Source organism: Cydia strobilella, chromosome 22, assembly GCF_947568885.1.
Source record: "Cydia strobilella chromosome 22, ilCydStro3.1, whole genome shotgun sequence".
Taxonomy (NCBI): Eukaryota; Metazoa; Arthropoda; class Insecta; order Lepidoptera; family Tortricidae; genus Cydia; species Cydia strobilella.
This window is the reverse complement of record NC_086062.1, coordinates 3,588,511-3,609,494: the sequence shown is the minus strand read 5'-3', so window position 1 is coordinate 3,609,494 and position 20,984 is coordinate 3,588,511. Positions and strand designations below refer to the sequence as shown.

Below are 20,984 nucleotides of genomic sequence, written 5' to 3'. Positions count from 1 at the left end.
GGAGTCAATTAAATAATGGAGATTTTTTTATCGCTGTCCAAGGCGCACGCATAATTTTTGTAGATGTCGCTATAGTAAAGGAAATTTAGATATCATTAAGGGAGGCCGAGACCGGCTTTCCTACAAAAAGTGCCCGGCGATCGTGTACAAGTACGGTCAAGGAATGAAATTTTCGTACCTTTTCACAGTAACAATAGTATTAAGGTCCCTAGCGAACTTTCATATTCAGTGTCACAGTGCCAAGCCAAGGTACGGAATAACACTAGACCCTATTCCATAGTATTGTGTTCCTGCCGGTAAGTAAGGTTGTCAGAGCTCAAACGAGGGTGCGGAGTGTTAGGGTCGGCAACGCGCGTGTAACTGCTCTGGAGTTGCAGGCGCACATAGGCTACGGAAACTGCTTAACATCAGGCGGACCGTATGCTTGTTTGCCACCGACGTAGTACATAAAAAAAACTTTGACTGTAATAAGCGTTTTAGCTTCGTAGGCACCAGGGTCACTACACTCACTACCAACTAAATTCAATTAAACAGGTCGACAACAGGGCAGGGCAAAATAAAAATTTAAATTATCGGTTTAGCTTTATTTGAAACTATTATTTACAACTTATTTTCATCTGTACAAAGATGTACATTTTGCAAAGATGAGCAATTAATCACTTTCAATTCCATTACGGTAAAATACCTGCAGTTTGTATGGTTTTTATTTTTATTTTTATTCCTCATCACGTATCAGACTCACCTCGTGATCTCCCTCCTCGGGCCAATCTAAGTTTTATGTGTTGTCCTTCATTCGTAAAATTTTGATTGTTTTGACTTTGATAGTTGGTAAATTCTGCCCGTTGGTCCTGCGTCTTACTACAATTTTGTGATTTTCTCTTGTTGAAATGTAGTTTTTCTCTTTGGTATCTAGTGACCGTAGAATTTGGTTATTTGTTTTGAACCTGGTCGCTGTATTCTATCATGATTACGAGTATTTTCTCTTTCTGCAGTGTTTACTGTTTCTGGCTTTGTGAGTGGAATATACATGAATTTGTGTTTCCTGTATTTTATTTGAATCTTTATTTTGTTCTGTAATTTCCCTTGATTTCATGTCTTTGTGTGTTAAGTTCATTTCTACTGATATATGTGGTTTGGGATTATTTCTGTGTTCAGTAGTGTCTGTAAAATTTCGCTTTTTGTGGGTGGAATATACTTGCATTTTTGGTTCCTGTGTTATACTATTATCATCTTCAGGCTCTGTAATATTCTTACAAGTTTGTTTTTTATTGGTGGTGTATATTTTAATATCGGGTTCCTTCGTTTTATTTGGATCTTTCTCAGGATCTCCTATTGTATTTGTTGACTTTAGTTTGTTTTCTTTTTGTTCTATAGTATTCGTACAGCTTCGTTTCTTGGAGTATACTTTAATAGGTGGTTGCCGTGTCTCACTTTTATTATTCTGTTCTTCGGTAGCGTCTGTGGAGTTTTTGCCTTTGTGTGTAGAGTCTGCTAGTATTTCTGGTAGCTGTGTTTTAAGAGGACCATAGTTAGGATCTTCTATAGTTTTTACAGTTTTTTGTTTGTTATGTTTTTCCGTCTGTACTGCATTGTTCTCAAAACCTTGTTTGGTGGAGGTAGCGTAGATTCGTGGTTGCTGCGTTCTATTATGAGTATTCTTAAGCTTTCCTTTAGTGTTAACTGACTTTTGTTTGTTATGATCATTTTTCTGTTCCATATTATACGCACAATTTTGCTTTTTGTGGGTGGAGTGTGCTTGAACTTCTGGTTGCTGTGTTTTAATATGATCAGTCTTTTTATTCTCAAAGTATACTTGACACAACGGTTGTGGTGGGCTACTTATTTTTGGTTCTTTATTTTTCGTATATTCTGTTTCATCTTCTATCAATGTCACTTGTTCGGGTTGCTGGGATATATTTTTGATCTCTATTGCTTGGGGTGTTGTAGTATTCACTAAGTCATTTTCAACATTTTCTGTACTAGTTTGAACACGGACTCGTTTGTTGCACGGTGGGTGGATGTCCTCGTCTCTCGGCTGTAAATTAAGAAAGAAACATTTACTTAAAACGAATTACCTAATTAATTTATAAGTACCTTAGGCATAAAAGATGGCATGAAAACACAATCACCAATTTGTTCTCATTTACAGTGGGGGTAGTTTACTTGGATGTCAAACACAATTTATTAATTGCTCTTAATTAACAAACAACATACGAACTACCCTTACCCTTTAGCCGTAAACGACACAAGTAAAGTTTACTGTAAAATTTTAAAATACTTACATGTTGATCATTTGGAACTAGGGTTTCCAACTGTACGGATGATCCGTCAGATTCATATCCAGATCCAGATAATTCCATGCCAGTTGGATCTGTATCTGGAAATTCATCTGTACCAAACAAACAAGATCCAGACAATTCCATGCCAGTTGGATCCGTATTTGGAACTCTATCGGTAGCTAACGTACAAGATCCAGAAAATTCCATGTTAGCTGAATCCATATTTGGAACTTTATCTGTAGCCCACGAAGAAGGTCCAGATAATTCTATATTATTTGGCTTCGGACTTTGAGCTCTATCAGGGCCCTTTGGAGCTGCTTGGAGACTGGCCGAGTGCCGGATATCGGCGATGTCCGGTTGATCGTATGTATAGAGGCCGAAGTTACCGTAAAAGTCATCGAAATCCAAAATCTTTTGTCGGTGCTCTGAGTTGTCGAGGCCTGTAGACGTCTGGCTTGATAAAACGATTGGCTCGTGGCAAACAGATTTTTTGCTTGGTTGATAATCGATCCAATCTTGAGATTCTAAAGTGCATTCAGGTGTCTGGCTTACTTGATAATCGATTGATTCGAGACATACAGATTTCTTGCTTGGTCTATATTCGATTGAGTCTTCAAGGCCTGAAGACTGGCTTGCTCGAATCTCTAATGGTTTGCCAAGACCTAAATACTGCAAATTCCGCTGGTATTCGAAAGGTTTGACCAAGTCTAAGGATTTCTCGCTAGGTTGATAATCTGTACCTCTTAGGCCCAAAACCATGTCTTCATCGTGGGTATTTAATGAGTCACTGAGGCCATACTTCGGATTTGGTCTACAGTTTTGTGAAATGGGTTGGTGGTCTTTAGTGTAATAGTTGTTGGTTGGTGTTTCGTTGGATTTTAGAATGAAAGAATAGTTGGAACATTCGGCCAGGGGGTCCTCCGCTTCTTCAGGAGGTTCCGCTTTTACTGTTGGTTCTTGTAGGCTTTCCTCTATTACATCCAAATCCACACTGAAAATAGGTATAACGTCATAATATAAATTGAGTTGTAGCAAAGAAAAGTGACTTAATAAAGAGTGGTCATGGTAACCCCAAACTTTACAAGATATCATTTAGATATCATATCATATCATATCATATCATATCGTTTATTTTCATAATAGGATTTTACAATCTCTTTATGACGTCAAACAATTGTATTTACTTAAAAATTAAATATTAAATAACATTATCTATGTTACACTATGCACATACTTATTAACTCCAAGGGTTAACGTCTTCTAAATAGTCTGATATTTTATAATATCCATTTTTGCACAACTTACGTTTAATGACCGATTTAAATTCATTTAATGGCAAACTTTGAATATCCAAAGGAATTTTGTTGTAAAAACGAACACATTGGCCAATGAAAGATTTACTTATCCTCTGAAGTCTAGTTGTAGTAGGTACAAGTTTCTCTTTGTTTCTTGTATTTCTGTTGTGTATGTCGCAATATTTCTTAAACATGTGTTTATTTTTCTGCACGTATAATAGATTTTCATAAATGTATTGCGACGCAAATGTCAAAATGTCTAATTCTCCAAATTTGTCTCTTAAGGAGACCCTGCATCCCAAATTATAAATAGCTCTAATCGCCCGTTTTTGCAATATAAAGATACAATTAGCATCTGCAGCGTGCCCCCATAAAAGGATGCCGTATGACATTAGGCTGTGGAAATAGCCAAAGTAGACCAGTCGAGCCGTATCCACATCAGTCAGGGTTCTAATTTTTTTGACTGCAAATGAGGCAGAACTGAGCCGATTAGACAATTTACGGATATGAGATCCCCACTGTAGTTTGGCATCCAAACTCATACCCAAGAAGACAGTCGAATCTTCAAAAACCAAAGGTTCATCATTAATTTTAATACTCGAAACTACCGGTTTAACATTAGGCAATACAAATTTCACACACTTAGTTTTCTTTTCGTTCAAGAGAAGATTATTAGCAGTAAACCAATCCACAACACTAGATATAGCAGCATTAACATCATTATAATTTGTTTGCTGTCGGTAAATTTTAAAAACTAACGAGGTGTCGTCAGCAAACAGTACAAGGTCATGTTTGTTGCGTACTAGGTGAGGCAAATCGTTAATATATACGAGAAATAGAAAAGGGCCCAAAATTGAACCCTGCGGGACACCCATTTTCAATTTGCTGCCAGATGAACTTGTACCATTTACAGTCACCCTCTGAGTTCTATCACTTAAGTATGATTCCAGAAGCTTAAGTTCCAACCCTCTAACTCCATAGTGGTGTAGCTTCCTGATCAGGGTGTCGTGATGTACACAGTCGAATGCTTTGGATAAGTCACAGAAAACGCCTAGCGCATCCTGTGACCCCTCCCAAGCATCAACAATATGCTTTATTATTTGAACACCTGCATCCGTTGTTGAACGACCGCGAGTAAATCCAAATTGTGTACTATCCATTAGATTATTACCATAGAAATAATTTTGTAACTGATGTAGTAGAAGTTTTTCAAATATTTTGCTCAAAGTCGGGAGAATTGAGACTGGTCTATAATTGGTAGGGTCAGAATGACTTCCCGCTTTGAACAAAGGTATGACTTTACTGCACTTCAACTGATCAGGAAACTGCCCACTTTCGATACAATTATTAAATATTTGTGACAGATATGGAGCAATATAATCTATTATTGAGTTAATCATGTATACAGATAAGCCATCAATGTCTATTGACTTTTTCATATTAAGTAGTTTAAAGGCTTTACATATATCCGATGGTGAGACACAATTAAATTTACAAGTAGTGCTGCTTTCAGTTATATTTTCTTTGAGCAGAGTTTCAGCAACTGCAGAAGATGAATTTAAGAGCCGAGTTGTTGTTACAGGAATTTCAGTAAAAAACTTTTCGAAGGCTGTAGCTATTTCGTTATCGTTATTTAAGATTTGGTTACCTATGTGTAATTGGTAACTGGTGGAAGGAGAAACATTTTTCCCTGTTTCGTTGTTTATTATTTGCCAAGTTGTCTTTGGGACGTTACTACTATTTCCAATTTTCTTGTTAATATAATTGGACTTAGCAACAAAACAAACCCGTTTGAACAGCTTTGAGTAATTTCTAACATAATCAGCAAATTTTTTAGACGTGTTGAAAGTTCTCTCTTCATAAAGCTCATATAATTTTTGTCTACTTTTGTGGACTCCCGCAGTCGCCCAGTCACTGAACATGAGTTTACCAGCAGCCTTTACCTTTTTTGACTTAAATACATTTTCATATTCTGATCGGATCAGTTTAAACAAAGAGTTATATAGTTCATTTGGATTGTTACTATAAGGTATACTAGGTAATTTGTCTGAAATATTCTCTCTAAAAGCCTTAAGGCGAGCTTCGTTTACATGGACACACTCTTTTTGAATATTTTTAACAGTAACATTTTTTATTTTATATAGTTTTATTATCCTCGAGTCGCCCGAAGGCTTATAAAAAGGTCTTCCATTTCATTTTAATTTTTATAAACATTTATTAAATTCCACAATAACAATTACATCACATACAAATTACATTTAAAATACAATAACTAATCTTAAATTAAAATAAAACTAAAACCTTACAACTAAATTAGAACTAACTAAAAAAGTCCCCCAGATCTGATCCCTGCGGAAGGGTGCCCATAAAGCTGGCTACATTCCCCCGCTGAATGGCAATTCCGATCCTTTGGCCAAGGAATGAGCCAGCTCTAGGATCTCTGGTGGTGTCCAGGAGCATCTTCTTCGAATCTTTAAATAAACTTAGTGCCTCCTGACCCCAAGGTCCCAGAGTCTCCACCGCAAACGCCGCAAATAAGTGATTGCTCGATAGACCAGCATATTTGCGGCGCTTAAGAGCTTCAGCTGCTGCCGCCGCTCCGCCAGGCCTTAATGAAGTAGCGGCTAAATGGGACGGCGCCAGAGTATCCACACAAGTTGCATCCCAGATAAGTGGCCGTCCCATCCGCCAGGGAATAAGGGTCATTCCGTCGGGCCTCTTTCCGTCGTCGCGCACAAGATCGGGAGGCTCTAACACGGATGGCACGCCCACACTGACAAGGGCCCGGCGGATAACATCATTAAGGCTGGCGTGGCGGGAAAACCGACCAGCGCTCTTCCGGCAGGAAAGGCCGTGGTAACCGCGACTATCAACCTCCACCCCGCAAGGACAGCGATGAGGGACAACTAACTCAGCCCCTATGCGGAGGCCGACCGCCAATCGTAGGGAGTTATTGTCCAATAGGGTAGCGCAGTTACTGGAGGGATACGCATGAAGCCAGTACCCTGACTCCGTTTTGGAAGAAGCTAGGAGACGGGCTTTCTCCTCACTTGAAGCAGCAGAGTCAAGGAGTAAAGCTTGAACCTGGTGACAGAGGGGTTCATCCCACAGCCTCTGAATGTGTGCTTTGGAGGTCAGGTCCACGTTCGGGCACGCCAAACGCCAAGCATTTACTGCATCCGACAGGTACGCCACCTCGAAGTCAGGTATTGACGGAGTGAGTATCTTTCCTACGAGGGATAGCGTACCATGGACGGATGACAGAAACGCAGGCAACGCAACACTAGCGATGCTCCTTATACCCAAACCGCCGAAGCGGATCGGTAAAGTTGCTTGTAGAAACTGCCTATCATCGAGCCTAATATTAAAGGTTTCCTTACGTAGACCCCGACGATATCCTACACATGCTCTTTATAGTGAAGCTCAAGTTTTGACAGTGAGAAAATTATTCATTTTACGTGTTACCATGCTCATGCACAGAGATACTAATCATTCATCTAACCTGACAAATATGTCACAGAAAAGAATATTCCAAGTCCCGAAACCGCGCGTTAAATCTGCCTTTGCTAAACGGTTTAAAGCATTTCTGTTTCCACACATATACAACAAATTACTCAAAACCTGTAATATTAAAGATTGTCGGTTAAGTCAAGCCAAAATGAAAATCCAGGCTCTTCTGGTATCCTGGAGTTATGACGAATGTGAAGAAATTTTAAAAGTTGTAAGGTAATAGTAGTAGATAGTGGCTTCGGTTGGTATCTGATCCCAAGAGAACAAATTCACTCGTAGGGCTATATTTGCTTGCTATGATTTAATGCGTGCGCACACACACACACACACATCATTCACTTACACATACATACATGCACACACACACACTAACCTTTGTATTTACATTTAGATTAAACTTTAAAATACCTACCTGCTATTAACTTGTGCACCTTTTTGCTCACGTAATTTAAATAAATAGATACATAGTGTAATTGGCAATATATGTAAAAAAAAAAAGTCAAAATTGATATATTTAAGTACATATCTTTAAACTGGTAACCACGATACAGGCTTTGCCTAGTGTGGAGACCACCGTTAATCTTAGGCTTTAACATCTAAATTTTAAACCTTTGCTGTAAAAGAATATCCTATTGTTGTAACATTAACTGGAAATAAATATTTTTATTATTTATTTATTTTATTTATTATAAATATTTTTTGTACTTCGATATGTATAGTACTGTCGATCACCTGACACAAATGAGAATGCCTAAAGAATGGACTGCACCTCATTGCATAAGTAAGTTTCGGGACGAAAAGGCAAAACCGAATAATAAAAAAGGCCATGTGGGCGTTAATTTTGAGTAGGCGGTCAGAATGCTCCGAGAAACGATGCAATTGGCTATCAACGAAATCCGGGATCGCCTCGCCGAAAACTGGGGCCCCTAGAAGATGAAGAGAGCTCCTGGACATCAACCTTATTCCTGGACAATCAACCTCAAACTCCCCCAAGATTTGAGATTTGTTCGGATTGTCGGAACTTATGTAGAGCTCACATTTGCTCGTATTCAGCTCCAGGCCAACCTCGCTAAGCTTCGCGGTTAAAGACCGTAGATCCTCAAGGACCGAGCTTGCCTCACCGCCTAAAGTGCCGTCATCCAGATACCAGCAGTTAAATTTTGAATTAAGAGCCGTAATTATTGGATGAATGGCGAGGCTGAAGATCGCCGGCCCCATCGGATCTCCTTGCTGACAACCAACTGCAGAGAGAATATTGTGAGGTCCATACATCAGGTTAGAGGGGTACCTGTAGCACTGCCAAAGGTACGGGTATAAGCCAGGGATATTTCTCTGCACCTCCGTCAACATGGCGCCACGGTCCAACGAGTTAAAAGCGTTTCTGATGTCTAATTTTAGAAGCACTTGGTCCTCGCAATGGTGTAAAAAAGTTCGGCAGGCATGAACTGCAGCCTCACACCCTCCCTTGGAGCCGAAACCCAATTGAGTTGGCTGGAACATGGGCTCCAGGCCTTCGGCGATACTCTTGCAAGCGACTTTTGAAGCAAGCCTCCGGAATGTTGAGCCAATGGCAATGGGGCGAATGCCGCCATCCTTTTTACGCAAAGCGCAAAGACTGGCCCCGTACAGAGTTGGGACTACATCTGCACAAACCTTTCCGGCAAGCATGAGGTTGACAAGGCGGGTAATACTCGCGAGTAAGTCGTCGTTCCTGCCACCAGGAACGCCGAGAATGAGATCTTTAAGGTGCTGGGGCCTTAAACCATCTAAGCCACCGGCTGATCCGTTCTTAAAAGACATTATAGCTGCCATGACTGCATCCTCGCTAGCTTGCAAAAAAAGGTAGGGCGGATCGGGGAAATTCGACGTTGAAAAGGCTGGCGGATGCTTAGCTTCCAGAGATGCGAGTGTCTCAGGCGTATCTGGCGCAGACGTGTCACTGGAGAAAACAATTTGCGCCGCGCCTTTGAGATCTCCATCATTGATCTTTGCCTCAATGACCTTGAGCAAATCTCGCGAATTATTTCCATATTGCATATTAACCACCTGCGACGTGTCAACATTGCCTGAACGCGTAGAGTTCTGTTTAATTTTGGAAGTAAGGGAACGGCGAGGATCCTTCTTAGTCACGTGTAACGTATTGAAAGCATTTTAATTTGAATGTTGATGTTGACAAATCAAAATTGCTTTTGTCTTGGCAAGCTTTGATGTCAGGAGTCGGTAAAAACCGGCCAAGTGCGAGTCAGACTCGCGCACGAAGGGTTCCGTACTTCCGTACCGTTACGCAAAAAAACGACAAAAAATCACGTTTGTTGCATGGGAGCCCCACTTAAATATTTATTTTATTCTGTTTTTAGTATTTGTTGTTTTAGCGGCAACAGAAATACATAATCTGTGAAAATTTCAACTGTCTAGCAGCTAGACAGTTGAAATTTTCACAGATTATGTATTTCTGTTCTGTATGTATCACGGTTCATGGGATACAGCCTGGTGACAAACGGACAGACACACGGACGGACAGAGGAGTCTTAGTAATAGAGTCCCGTTTTTACCCTTTGGGTACGGAACCCTTAAAAGGATAGGATGGTTTTTGAAGTAAAGGAAAAATGGGAAAAAGTGTTAGTAAGTGAAAAAAGAATTCAATGGAAAAAATTGCAGCAAGCTCCTATAACCTAACAAATAAATAAAATACTGACTCTGCTGACTCGACGTTGTCCGCATGTTTGTCTGCGTCGCGTGTATTAAAGAAGTCCTCAAGCTGCAGCTCCTTTTGTATGGCTGCGATCAAGATTTGAATTTGTTCCTGTAAACAATACATACGAAATTTAGGGACAGATGTATTTCTACAGAATAAAGGGTGTAAACTGTGGATGCTTAGACTAAGTTTGGCAAATAATGCCAAAGTGACAAAACTTGGAACCCGAACCTGGTCAGAGTAGTCCAGGTCCAGGGTTATTTGAATGACAGTTATATTTGGAGCTCGGTGTGTACTCACAGGAGTGGTGTTGGCTGGGGACCGAAGCAGGAAGTGTGGACGGTGAACCATTCGTAGGGCACATACGCCGCAACGCAGTCCGTCGCATTGTAGGCACCACCATTGGAACCCAAACCTGACCAGACAAATGCAGGGTTAAGAGTAGTACATATTTAATTACACGAACGGGTCTACCGCGATTTAATTTCATTGTTTTTACCTTTAATTCCGACGTTAAGAGTAGTACGTCAATTTTTTAGGGTTCCGTACCTCAAAAGGAAAAAACCCTTATAGGATCACTCGTGCGTCTGTCTGTCTGTCCGTCTGTCACAGCCTATTTTCTCCGAAACTACTAGACCAATTAAGTTGATATTTGGTATATATATGTAAGTTTGTGACCCAAAGACGGACGTGTAACATAAACAAATGAATTTTAAACATGGGGCCCACTTTTGGGGGGTAAATGAGAAAATTAAAAATAAAGTTTTTCAAACTATATGATATATCAAATAAAAGAGCTCATTGTGAGAATCTCAATTTTTTTTATAATTTTAGGATAAACAATTTAGAAGTTATTCAAGAAAATAGGCTAAAAATTACCATTCCCCCCCCCCCTTTATCTCCGAAACTACTGGGTCTAAAATTTTGAAAAAAATACACAAAATAGATCTTTACCTATAGATTACAGGAAAACCTATTAGAAATTGCAGTCAAGCGTGAATCGGACTTAATTACTTTTTTAAAGACATTTCACTCACGTTTCACATAAAAAATACGGTTTAAATTTTGTAACGGAATCCTTGGAACGCGAGTCCGACTCGCACTTGGCCGGTTTTTTTTAAACTACAATATTCACTTTTAATGCTGTTTTAAGATACGCTCATAACAATTAAAATCAGCCCACTCATGGGTCGCTAAGAGAGTGCCACATCATCTTCCTCGCGTTGTCCCGGCATTTTGCCATGGCTCATGAGAGCCTGGTGTCCGCTTGGCAACTAATCCCAAGAATTGGCGTAGGCACTAGTTTTTACGAAAGCGACTGCCATCTGACCTTCCAACCCAAAGGGGAAACTAGGCCTTGTTGGAATTAGTCCAGTTTCCTTACGATGTTTTCTTCCCCCACCGAAAAGAGACTGGTAAATATCAAATGATATTGCGTAGGTACATAAGTTCCGAAAAACTCATTGGTACGAGCCGGGGTTTGAACCCGCGACCTCCGGATTGCAAGTCGCACGCTCTTACCGCTAGGCCACCAGCCGGGCTAGCACATGATTGGCGCGACAGCATCTCGCCGCGAGATAGACTACCCGTCCCCCTTTAATTCATACAGTTAGTAAAAGACGGGTAGTCTATCTCGCGGCGAGATACTGTCGCGTCAATCATGTGCTAGGCCTACTGCGCTTTTAGCTCTAAGAGAGCCTCCCTTGTGGCTCTAAGAGAGTGCCACAAGGGAACAAACATACATACATACACTACTGATAAACACATTATTCTCCTTTGTGTCAAGCTCTCAGGCAAAAACACCATCCGCTAGGTTAGATTAGGTTAGTTACCACCACTCTGTGGTTACCACCAAAGTGAGTTTGTGGTCAAAAATCCAAAAAAAAGTAGATGCTTATTGCTTACCCTGTGATTGGTTTGTTGCACTCCATACACAGAAAGTCAAACACTTTGACATAATCGATAGCTGAAAATAAAAATTACAAATAATAAATTACTTAAGGTGGTTCGACTAGGTTACCCAAAGCTTAAACCCCGCCAGATGGCGTCACTTTCGCAAATTTTCAGGTTTTATTTTTTTGTGGAATAGTGTTGGTATATGTATACTTAAAAGTATGTTTAGCGCACTCTTTACATAAATATTGAACTATTATAATAAACATTGAATACTTCATTGTGCAAAAACCACCTTTAATGTCGACAGAGTGTTTCTGTCATGCTATTTCCTACTATTACTCACACATGCAAACAGTGTTTCCGTGATGCTTGTAGTAGACAATTTCATGCAGTGTAAGTATGCTGCAATGGCGTTGCGGTATGTTCGTGGAAATACGTGCAAGAGGATTCGGGTTCGAGACTGGTACGACAGGGGTACTTTTTTTGTCCTTTTTGTGTTATCTTTCTTATACCTTTTCTTCTTCGAATTCTTGTCCGATTCCGATATAACCGAAATATATTTCAGTGATATCGGAAACGGCTCTAACGATTTCGATGAAATTTGCTGTAAGGGGTTCGATCTAGCTAGGTCTTATCTCTGGGAAAACGAGCATTTTTGAGTTTTTACTTATGTTTTCCGAGCAAAGCTCGGTCTCCCAGATATTCAGTATTGTTAATAAATTATTTTATTAACGTTTTATAAAAATATGTGACGTTTTGAACTAAAAGGACATTGTCGGTTGTCGATTAGGTTAAAAGTAAGGGGCCATAATTATGTACTGTAAAACGTTGTACAATACACATGCGAAAAGGTAATTCGCAACGCGTGCACTTTCTTCGGTCGTGTTTTAATTTATCGCCACTCGTTGCCAATTTCCTACTTTTCCCACTTGTATCGTAATTACTAATAATAAAGTAGTAATTGTAAAATAAAATTAAAACGTTTTATATTTTTTTTTTTTTTGGATTCAAGTACAGTGAGTAACAACATTGCATGGCGGATATTTATCATGTTTATTTATATTATTTATTTCTTGATATTTTGGCCGGTCTCGCAAGACCGGTCGTTGTGGAGATCCCTGGTGGGGAGGCCTATGTCCAGCAGTGGATACCTTGTTGGTGTAGATGGATTCACACAACAAATGAAATAACATTTTTTTCATATTTGTTATCCGTAGTTGTCCCTGTACCTGAAAGAAAAATAATATCATGATAGCACAAAATCTCTAATGTTATAGGAAGAAAGATGATGCAACAATATGGATTCTAATAAAGTTATCATTTACTTACCTAGTAATAATTGTGTTTTTCATTCATAGACAAAATTCCATAATTTTCAACCCCAGGAAATGTTTTATTTTACTTTATTGTAAAGTAAGGATGTCCTGATTTTTTCTGGCTAATTAAGGAAAACATTTTATTTCCAAGAATGCCTCTTCATTTTGCACAATACCTAAAAAAACCTAGAGTTAGTGACACATTGAATATTCGGCAACCAAAACAGTAATAATTACGTTATATAGGTATTGTTCACTGCTTATTATCCTACCATTACGGAAGAAGAGAATTATTTTCTAAAAAGATCGGCACGAGAAAATTACAATGTACAATGAAGGAGTGAAACTGTACCTTACGAAACTTCACCATCATGAATTCCGCTTCAATTGAGTCTGAATTTTCCTGGATTTTCGCGGACCAGAACACCGATGATTTTTGTAACTTGATTTAGACGTTGCTATCATTTTCAATTTATACAAACAAATTGATCTCACAATAAACATGACCCTATGTGTCAGTGTCAACACTGTCAACAAAAAATGCACTAAACATGACGGCACTGCAAATCCTGCCAGGTCGGCCAGGCCACGTCGCCAACGTCATAGAGTGGCAACGCCGCACGCAACGTATTTGTACACGACATTTGTGACACACACATACGTAAAATTGATGAAAAAATTACGTTGGTTTATGTATGATTTCTGTATGAAACAAAGTTTTTCTATTAATTTAGCGCAAACGAATATTCGAAAGTAGATAAATGAGCAAATATTTGTGTAGTAATAGTGTGTAGTGCCTTAATTAAAGCAGATTGAATTTTGTATGAAAATCGAACCACCTTAAACAGTAAAAGTTTATGGCCTCCAACAATAAATATTCTAAAAAAAAGGTTATAAAAATCAATACACTGTTTTGTGAAACTAGATAATTTTTGGTCAAGTAGGGATATACGAAATAAAACATCAATTAAGACAGTTATTTTAATTTATTTTGTAATTAACGAATTACGAGTATACACTGTTTGTATATAAAATTAAAATGTTTTTTTTTTTTTCATTTTGAAGTCGATTATTATGTGCTAGATTAAATTCATATCACTCGTACAGTGAGTCGTACTTGAATGTGGTTGTTACTAGAAACTTAAAGGTTTCAAATGTATTAATTCTCTCCACAATATGATTTAATGCCAGGACTGATTTGATTCCATACGATAATTTAATAATAATTTTTCATACAAAAGTCGTCATTAAAAAAAAACGCATTTGAAAAATAATTAAGAGTTGATAATCTCAAATTGCAGTAAATACCTTGCGGCAGATCTACAGAATCAGATTTATTTTCCTAATTTTCGCCGTCGATATGATTTGATTCTTCATTTTCACTTTCTGCATCATTTGATTCTTCATTTTCACTTTCGATACCATTTGATTCTTTGCCCTTATAGTGTCTAGGAATTGCCGTGCCGACTAATCTAGCTTGCTGGTCATTTGTATTTTTTAGCATTGATCAAAATGATCTTCACAAACATAACGTGTATGTAATAATTCGGGGGCCATTGTTTTTAGTTTGGGGTTACCTGTAATATGAAGTAAAATTTATAAAATAAAATATATTTAGGGACAGCTGTTATCAAGTGTCAATTTTGTACAACTGTGTGCAATATTATAGCAGTCAATAAGAAAATGAAAATTAGGGGAAAACCATAACATCAGTAATATTGGGACTATTTTATTGTTATTCTGAATTACCTACGTGACATTAATTTATCATTGACTATAAACTTTACTTAAATAATATAGGAAGTAAAAACCGAAAATCTACATCGTAATTTATTTCATCTAGAAAAAAAATTTAACTTTTCTAGTAGACGATCTTTCTGGCAGAGTTTAGGTCCCAGAACCCAGAGCTCAAGGAGGGTGCGGGGTGTTCCGGTCGGCAACGCGCGTGTAACACCTCTGGAGTTGTAAGCGTCCATAGGCTACGGTGACCGCTTACCATCAGGTGGGCCGTATCCTTGTTTGCCACCTTGTTTGTTTCTTTCAATTGTAAGTAATTCAATTACATGTAATTAATTAAGCCCAACACTGACTATATACAGAGACGTCATACTTAGACTAGATAATCTAGAGACATTATTTGAATCGCACCAAAAATATATTATTAAAACAGAACTTACCACAATTTTTAATCCATATTCTTAAGCGGTCTTTGTTGTTTATTGGAAATCTGAACAGCGAGTGAGTCCTTTCGGACAGTTAATATATTTACAGCACCTCCTTCTAGTCATTTTGTTTCACAAAAACAAAATTTGGTTTAAAAACCAATCTTCAATCCAATGATTCGGCCAAGTCGTAGTTTTTTGCTGGACAATCGATTTCCCGTAGGAGTCTGAGATAAAATTTAAAGACAATCAGTTAAGAGCACACCGCGAGTAGCATGTAGATGGGAAGGGATTCTACATATTTTTATTTATTTAAAAATTTTAAATCAGGCAACAAGGCCCATATTACAAATACCTTACAGATTATTTATATATGCATCTTATAGACTTAAAAACTAAACACTATTTAGGCGACAAAACGGCGTGGCTCCGTTGAACCGTCCGTCCGTGAATCGTCTGCTCTTGTGTCGGATTCGGCAGTTTGCCCCGGAACCTCCGAAACACGACACCCTTCGGCCAGAAGGTGGCCAGAAGTCTGCGCACTCGATGGTCCTCTGCAGCGGTCGCGGCACGCGCACCATAAAAGAGTTGAAGTGCACGTAGTGGCGCGATCGAAGCTGGAACACCCCCAGCGTGTAGCCGGTCTTCTGGTGTACGTACTCCACCACTTCAGCAGCCGTGGCGGTGTAATGCAGGCGCGACACATTAAAGCAAAGCCAGAAGCAAGCCAGAATTAGCCGGTTCGGCGGTATCACATTGAGTCCTACGAGGCGCCGAGCGCGCCTTCTTCTTTCTTGACACTAGAGTGAACTCCTCCTCATCCACACTGGCACCAGGGAGCTTCTCTTTGGAAGCCACTCGCTCTGCAGGTACCTTCAAGCGCAATGCGACTTTCGGACCGGCGTCGTGGCCGACTCACTTTATGTATATCGACCACTGAAACTGGGCCTCTTAAATAGCAAGTAAAAACTTACGTGGAGCTGGTGGTGTCACTGGTGTGACAGGTTTAAACGGTAGAGGTACAGCGGTACGTAGAAGTCTGGATTTCACCCAGTTCTTACATACATATTCAGGTTTGAAATGATCCTCACAAATGTAACGGCGCTTTAACTTTTGGTGCGACAATGATGACAGGTTTTTATTACCTGAAATGTAAATTGTGAAACTTTAAGCTTTTGAAATTTATGTATGTATGTATGTATAAACTCTTTATTGTACAAAACACAGAACACAAATATATAAATATATTTAATTATTATTTAATTTATCATTAATTAAAACAATAATAGTCATTTTAAAAACTAATGAAATCTAAGATAAAATAAATCTAAAATTAAATATGCATACACTATTTAAATAATATAATTGGTTAATGGGCTTGTTTCCGTCATGAACTAAGATTTTTTAAGAATAAAATCCCGTGAAGGACCGAAAGGAACTAAATCTTTTTGCACACTCTTAATCGGTCTTTAGGTAAGGACCTACACTCAACTAAAGGTAGTTCACACTGAACTAAAAGTTCAGTGAGATCGGTGAGCTGATTGACTGAGTGAAACAGAAAACCGATGGAACGAAATGGTTCACAATGACGCTGGCGCAAGTGCAAACATGATAAAAGCAAGACACGATATTCCTAAGTCTGAAAAGTCATAAAGAAAATGAACTATTTTTTTAAATCAATTTTATTCTTATTGTGTCAAGGTGTTTAATGTTTAATCATCATTTAGTGTTGTAAAAATAAATTGTTTTAAGTTACTAATATAATTTTTTTTTTATATAAAACCGTTTCCTGTTCATTCCCAGCTGACCCAGCTCTCAACGACCGAACTGAACTAAAGGAATTAAAAACTGAACTAGTTAATTTGACCGATTGATCGAGAGTGGAGCGCTCTCTGTAGTGACCGAGCAGGCACAAGCCTATTGGTTAAGCATAAATAAAAGTTTGAGTCCTAAATTAAATATCTTTAAATCTTTTGATGCCACACCGGGCACATGTGGGCGATTTTAGTATGCAAAATAAGTGCGGCGTTCAACGAGTAAAGGGGCCCACTGATTATCAGTCCGCTGGATGATATTAACCTGTCAGCTAGAACAAAAAGTTGACAGTACCGAACAACTGACAGGATGATATTGTCCGGTGGACTGATAATCAGGCCCCTTTAAATATTCTTGTTATATTATAAATAATGCAATTTATTTTTGCAGTAGTAGTTAAATATGTAGTTAATAATGTAATATAATTTATGGATAACAAACTACCAACTCTAAGTTGTTATGTCAAGGAATTCATACATTTTTCTGATGCTGACTTTACAGTTACTAAAAAATATGCTAATTCATGTTGTATCAGAAAGAAAGTAGGAAACTTCAAGCCAAGAACGCAGTTTTTAAAATGATATTAAGCTTATAACTTCTGCATTCAAAACACTATTGTAATAAAGCTGTTTCTCACCCGCATGTTGTATCCACAGCTGTAAGCGAGGATAATCATTGATAGGGAATGAAAACATGGATTTGTTTTCATTTGTATTGAGACAATCATGGTAGCAACACACAGGCATTGCACATTAATGCTGCAAGAAACAATATAACTCCTTGGTCTCCGAGGATCTACCATGAAAATCGAAATTTCGTTATCTGCCTCCATCATTTGAATAGGTAATACAAAAAAACCGGCCAAGTGCGAGTCGGACTCGCGCACCGAGGGTTCCGTACTTTTTAGTATTTGTTGTTATAGTGGCAACAGAAATACATAATCTGTAAAAATATCAACTGTCTAGCTATCACGGTTCATGAGATACAGCCTGGTGACAGACAGACAGACGGACAGAGGAATCTTAGTAATAGGGTCCCGTTTTTACCCTTTGGGTACGGAACCCTAACAAAACATATTTTCCTAGATTGTAAACAGAACTATACAGGAGATACCTAGGGACTCCATGAACACTATAGGAGGTAGTTAACAACCTGAAGACATTGCTAGGTTTCGTCACAGAATAAGTAATATTATTATCATACTGAACGGCCACGCACCGCCCCGCCCCGATTTGAATTACCTCACCCCGCAACAGCAGATTGACAACCGCTCAGTACTGTTTTTAAGCAACTTGATTTTTGATGTACACGTCCACCCTGTGGTTTCGTGGAGGAGCTGGGGTGGTTTAGAGTAGCGCTACGTCGTTTTTCACGCAAAGTAGGCACAATGATTGTCAATTTGCGGAAAAAGCTAAACATAATTAACTAACTATAGAGGGGCAGATAACGAAATTTCAGCTGCCGATTGAGCAGTAGGACCTCTGTTAAAAAACCGGCCAAGTGCGAGTCGGACTTGCGCACGAAGGGTTCCGTACCATTACGTAAAACAACAGCAAAAAAATCACGTTTGTTGCATGGGTGCCCCACTTAAATATTTATTTTATTCTGTTTTTAGTATTTGTTGCTATAGCGGCAACAGAAATACATAATCTGTGAAAATTTCAACTGTCTAGCTATCACTGTTCATGAGATACAGCCTGGTGGCAGACAGACAGAGCAGTCTTAGTAACAGGGTCCCGTTTTTACCCACTGGGTAACTCTTTGGGTAACCCTAAAAATTGTTACTTATGTACCCATCTACGACTGACGAACGAAATCGAAGTTCGTTCAAAAAGGAAGCGGAAACACAAATATAATTAAACATTATGGGATAACCTTACACAACGTAACAGTCTCGCGGCGGTAGGATGGAGGAGGCCTTTTCGCAGTAAGCTCAATATCATGTAACTATATAGTAGACAGGTAAGTACTTACCTCAGTAGTTCTCTATCCACTTAAACATGCGTTTTTACGTTAATAGTCGGAAAAATAGTGGTAGTTAGTCTGTACTTGCATTTGTTATGGGCCCATTATTCTTTATAAAAGCACATTACAAAATGTTAAAACTTATTCCAAATCACGTTGTTATTGTTCCTTTGGCTCAGTACACACCTGCGTCAGGCTTAATTTACTTTGTGGACGTGATTGTTTTATTAATTTTCGGGATAATCTGGCACAACAACATCTGCCTTGAATTGAACATGAAATTGACATTGACAGTGACGTTTGACATGAGACATTTTTTTTTTGAACATTTATGGCCTGGATAACATGACACATTAATGGAACGAATTTCAACATACAGCTAAAGTGTGTACAGACGGATCCTAAAAGCTATAACAGACGGGCGTACCGGACCCCAACCTTGATCCCGTCCGAGGCCAGTTCGATCGTGTGGAAGGTCCGCCTTACGTCCGTTTAGGAACAAAATAAAAGTAAAAGAGTATAATCATATAAGTAACTTTAATTTATATCTTTAAGTTTCTTAAAAAGTATAATAAAAGTACTTATACAATTTTAGTTTTTTTTTGTAAAATGTGGTATTTTCATTCAAAAACTACCAATATTGAAACTTAACCAATAATCACGAAACCAATAACTCACGAAAAATCACTTGGAAGTTGGAAGTAAAATCACGCTAGCGCCATCTGCGGTTTGTCATGGTAACCGTGACATATTTATTACGTATTCATAACATTGTATGCTGGACCTGTAGGACGGAGGCGCTCAGGAAGGCCCAAAAAGAAATGGATAGACGACATCTCGTCCGTCGCAGGAAAAGACTGGCTCCAAAAAGCCCAAGACAGGGATGAGTGGAGAAAAAGTGAGGAGGCTTTTACCCAGCAGTTGGGATCTGCAGTCAGCCCCAAAACAAAGCCAAAGTAAAAACACAAAAACAAGAAAAAAACTCGACTGTAGAACAAACAAAGCTTAAATAATAATAATAATAATAACATTGTATGCGGGTGCCGGGAGCCTCCGGTCTTGCTTAGCTCTAGCCTTAAACCACAGATTACCTGAAAATCTAAAAGATATGCTACTCCTAAAAAAAATGTTCACATATATGTATGTGTCATCATGATATTATCAGCATGCACAACGATACGTTGATAAATTTAACGCGTTGATCAGACAGATAAGACTTTGCAGTCTTTTTGTTGAACATTTTTATTAGGTACTTACCTACATTATAGTATAGAATTATAGAAGTATGGTAGAATGGAATTTTAAACGTTCCGAAATAAAGTTTTTTTTATTATTATTCTGCGTCAACGTCTTTTAAGCTTTGCTGCAATCGATACTTCCTAATGGCGCATCTGTTCTTGTTAGTATTCTCTAATCTGTGTCTAACTTTTACCAACTTTTTATTACCAAAGTTGGCGGCGGAGAAAGGCGTTTGCGGGAAAAACTAAAAAGAGATGCGTTGATGAACTTTTTTAATCAGAGTCACGAAACCCAAACTAACCGGGAGAAGTGAGGGAAATTCGCGGTAAATTTTGAAAAAAGAACTTGAGGTATGGTCAATGAGGGAACAGTGGCATGAAAAAAAATATTGCCGGGTACAGTGGCTCACTCAACCTAATTCCAACATGAAGGCTATTTGCTTCCTTGAGCAGAAACATTCAGTAATCGAACAAATTCAATTTTACGAGCAATGTTTATTCTAACACGTAAGGGTGCTACAGTGTATAGCGATATTTGGGCGACTGAGCCACTTTTTGCGTTGAGCCGCTGTTCCCGCATTGACCCTACTTTGTGTTGGCTGACTTATAGGGCAACTGAAAATTAAATCTGTTTTCTGAACCTTACAAATATAACTCGTTTAATAGTACAGGATACACGTGACCTTAGATCCGATCATCGCCGGGCTAATTGCAGCGCAAGACTGAGTCAAGTTTCACAATTAAAACTTGACTTTCCTCGCAAATATCTTGGAACCAGCGGTTCGGTAATGAGGAGCCGAGACCAACTTATAA

At 38.7% G+C, this 20,984-nt stretch overlaps 1 protein-coding gene across 2 annotated transcripts; it reads right to left on the bottom strand.

Annotated features, from left to right (window-relative positions):
- Nucleotides 1-660: 660 nt before the first annotated feature.
- On the bottom strand, nt 661-19,202 carry LOC134751399 (uncharacterized). Of its 2 annotated transcripts, XM_063686790.1 has the most exons (8): nt 18,943-19,202; nt 17,606-17,726; nt 16,128-16,298; nt 11,685-11,745; nt 10,080-10,194; nt 9,781-9,887; nt 2,283-3,270; nt 661-2,035 (listed from the first exon to the last, which is right to left on the bottom strand). In XM_063686790.1, the coding sequence occupies exons 2-8, from the start codon at nt 17,712-17,714 to the stop codon at nt 968-970; spliced, it is 2,619 nt and encodes an 872-aa protein (XP_063542860.1). In that variant the 5' UTR covers nt 17,715-17,726; nt 18,943-19,202; the 3' UTR covers nt 661-967. The 2 variants fall into 2 exon arrangements, with proteins under 2 accessions (XP_063542860.1, XP_063542861.1); XM_063686791.1 differs by lacking the exon at nt 17,606-17,726.
- Nucleotides 19,203-20,984: the final 1,782 nt, after the last annotated feature.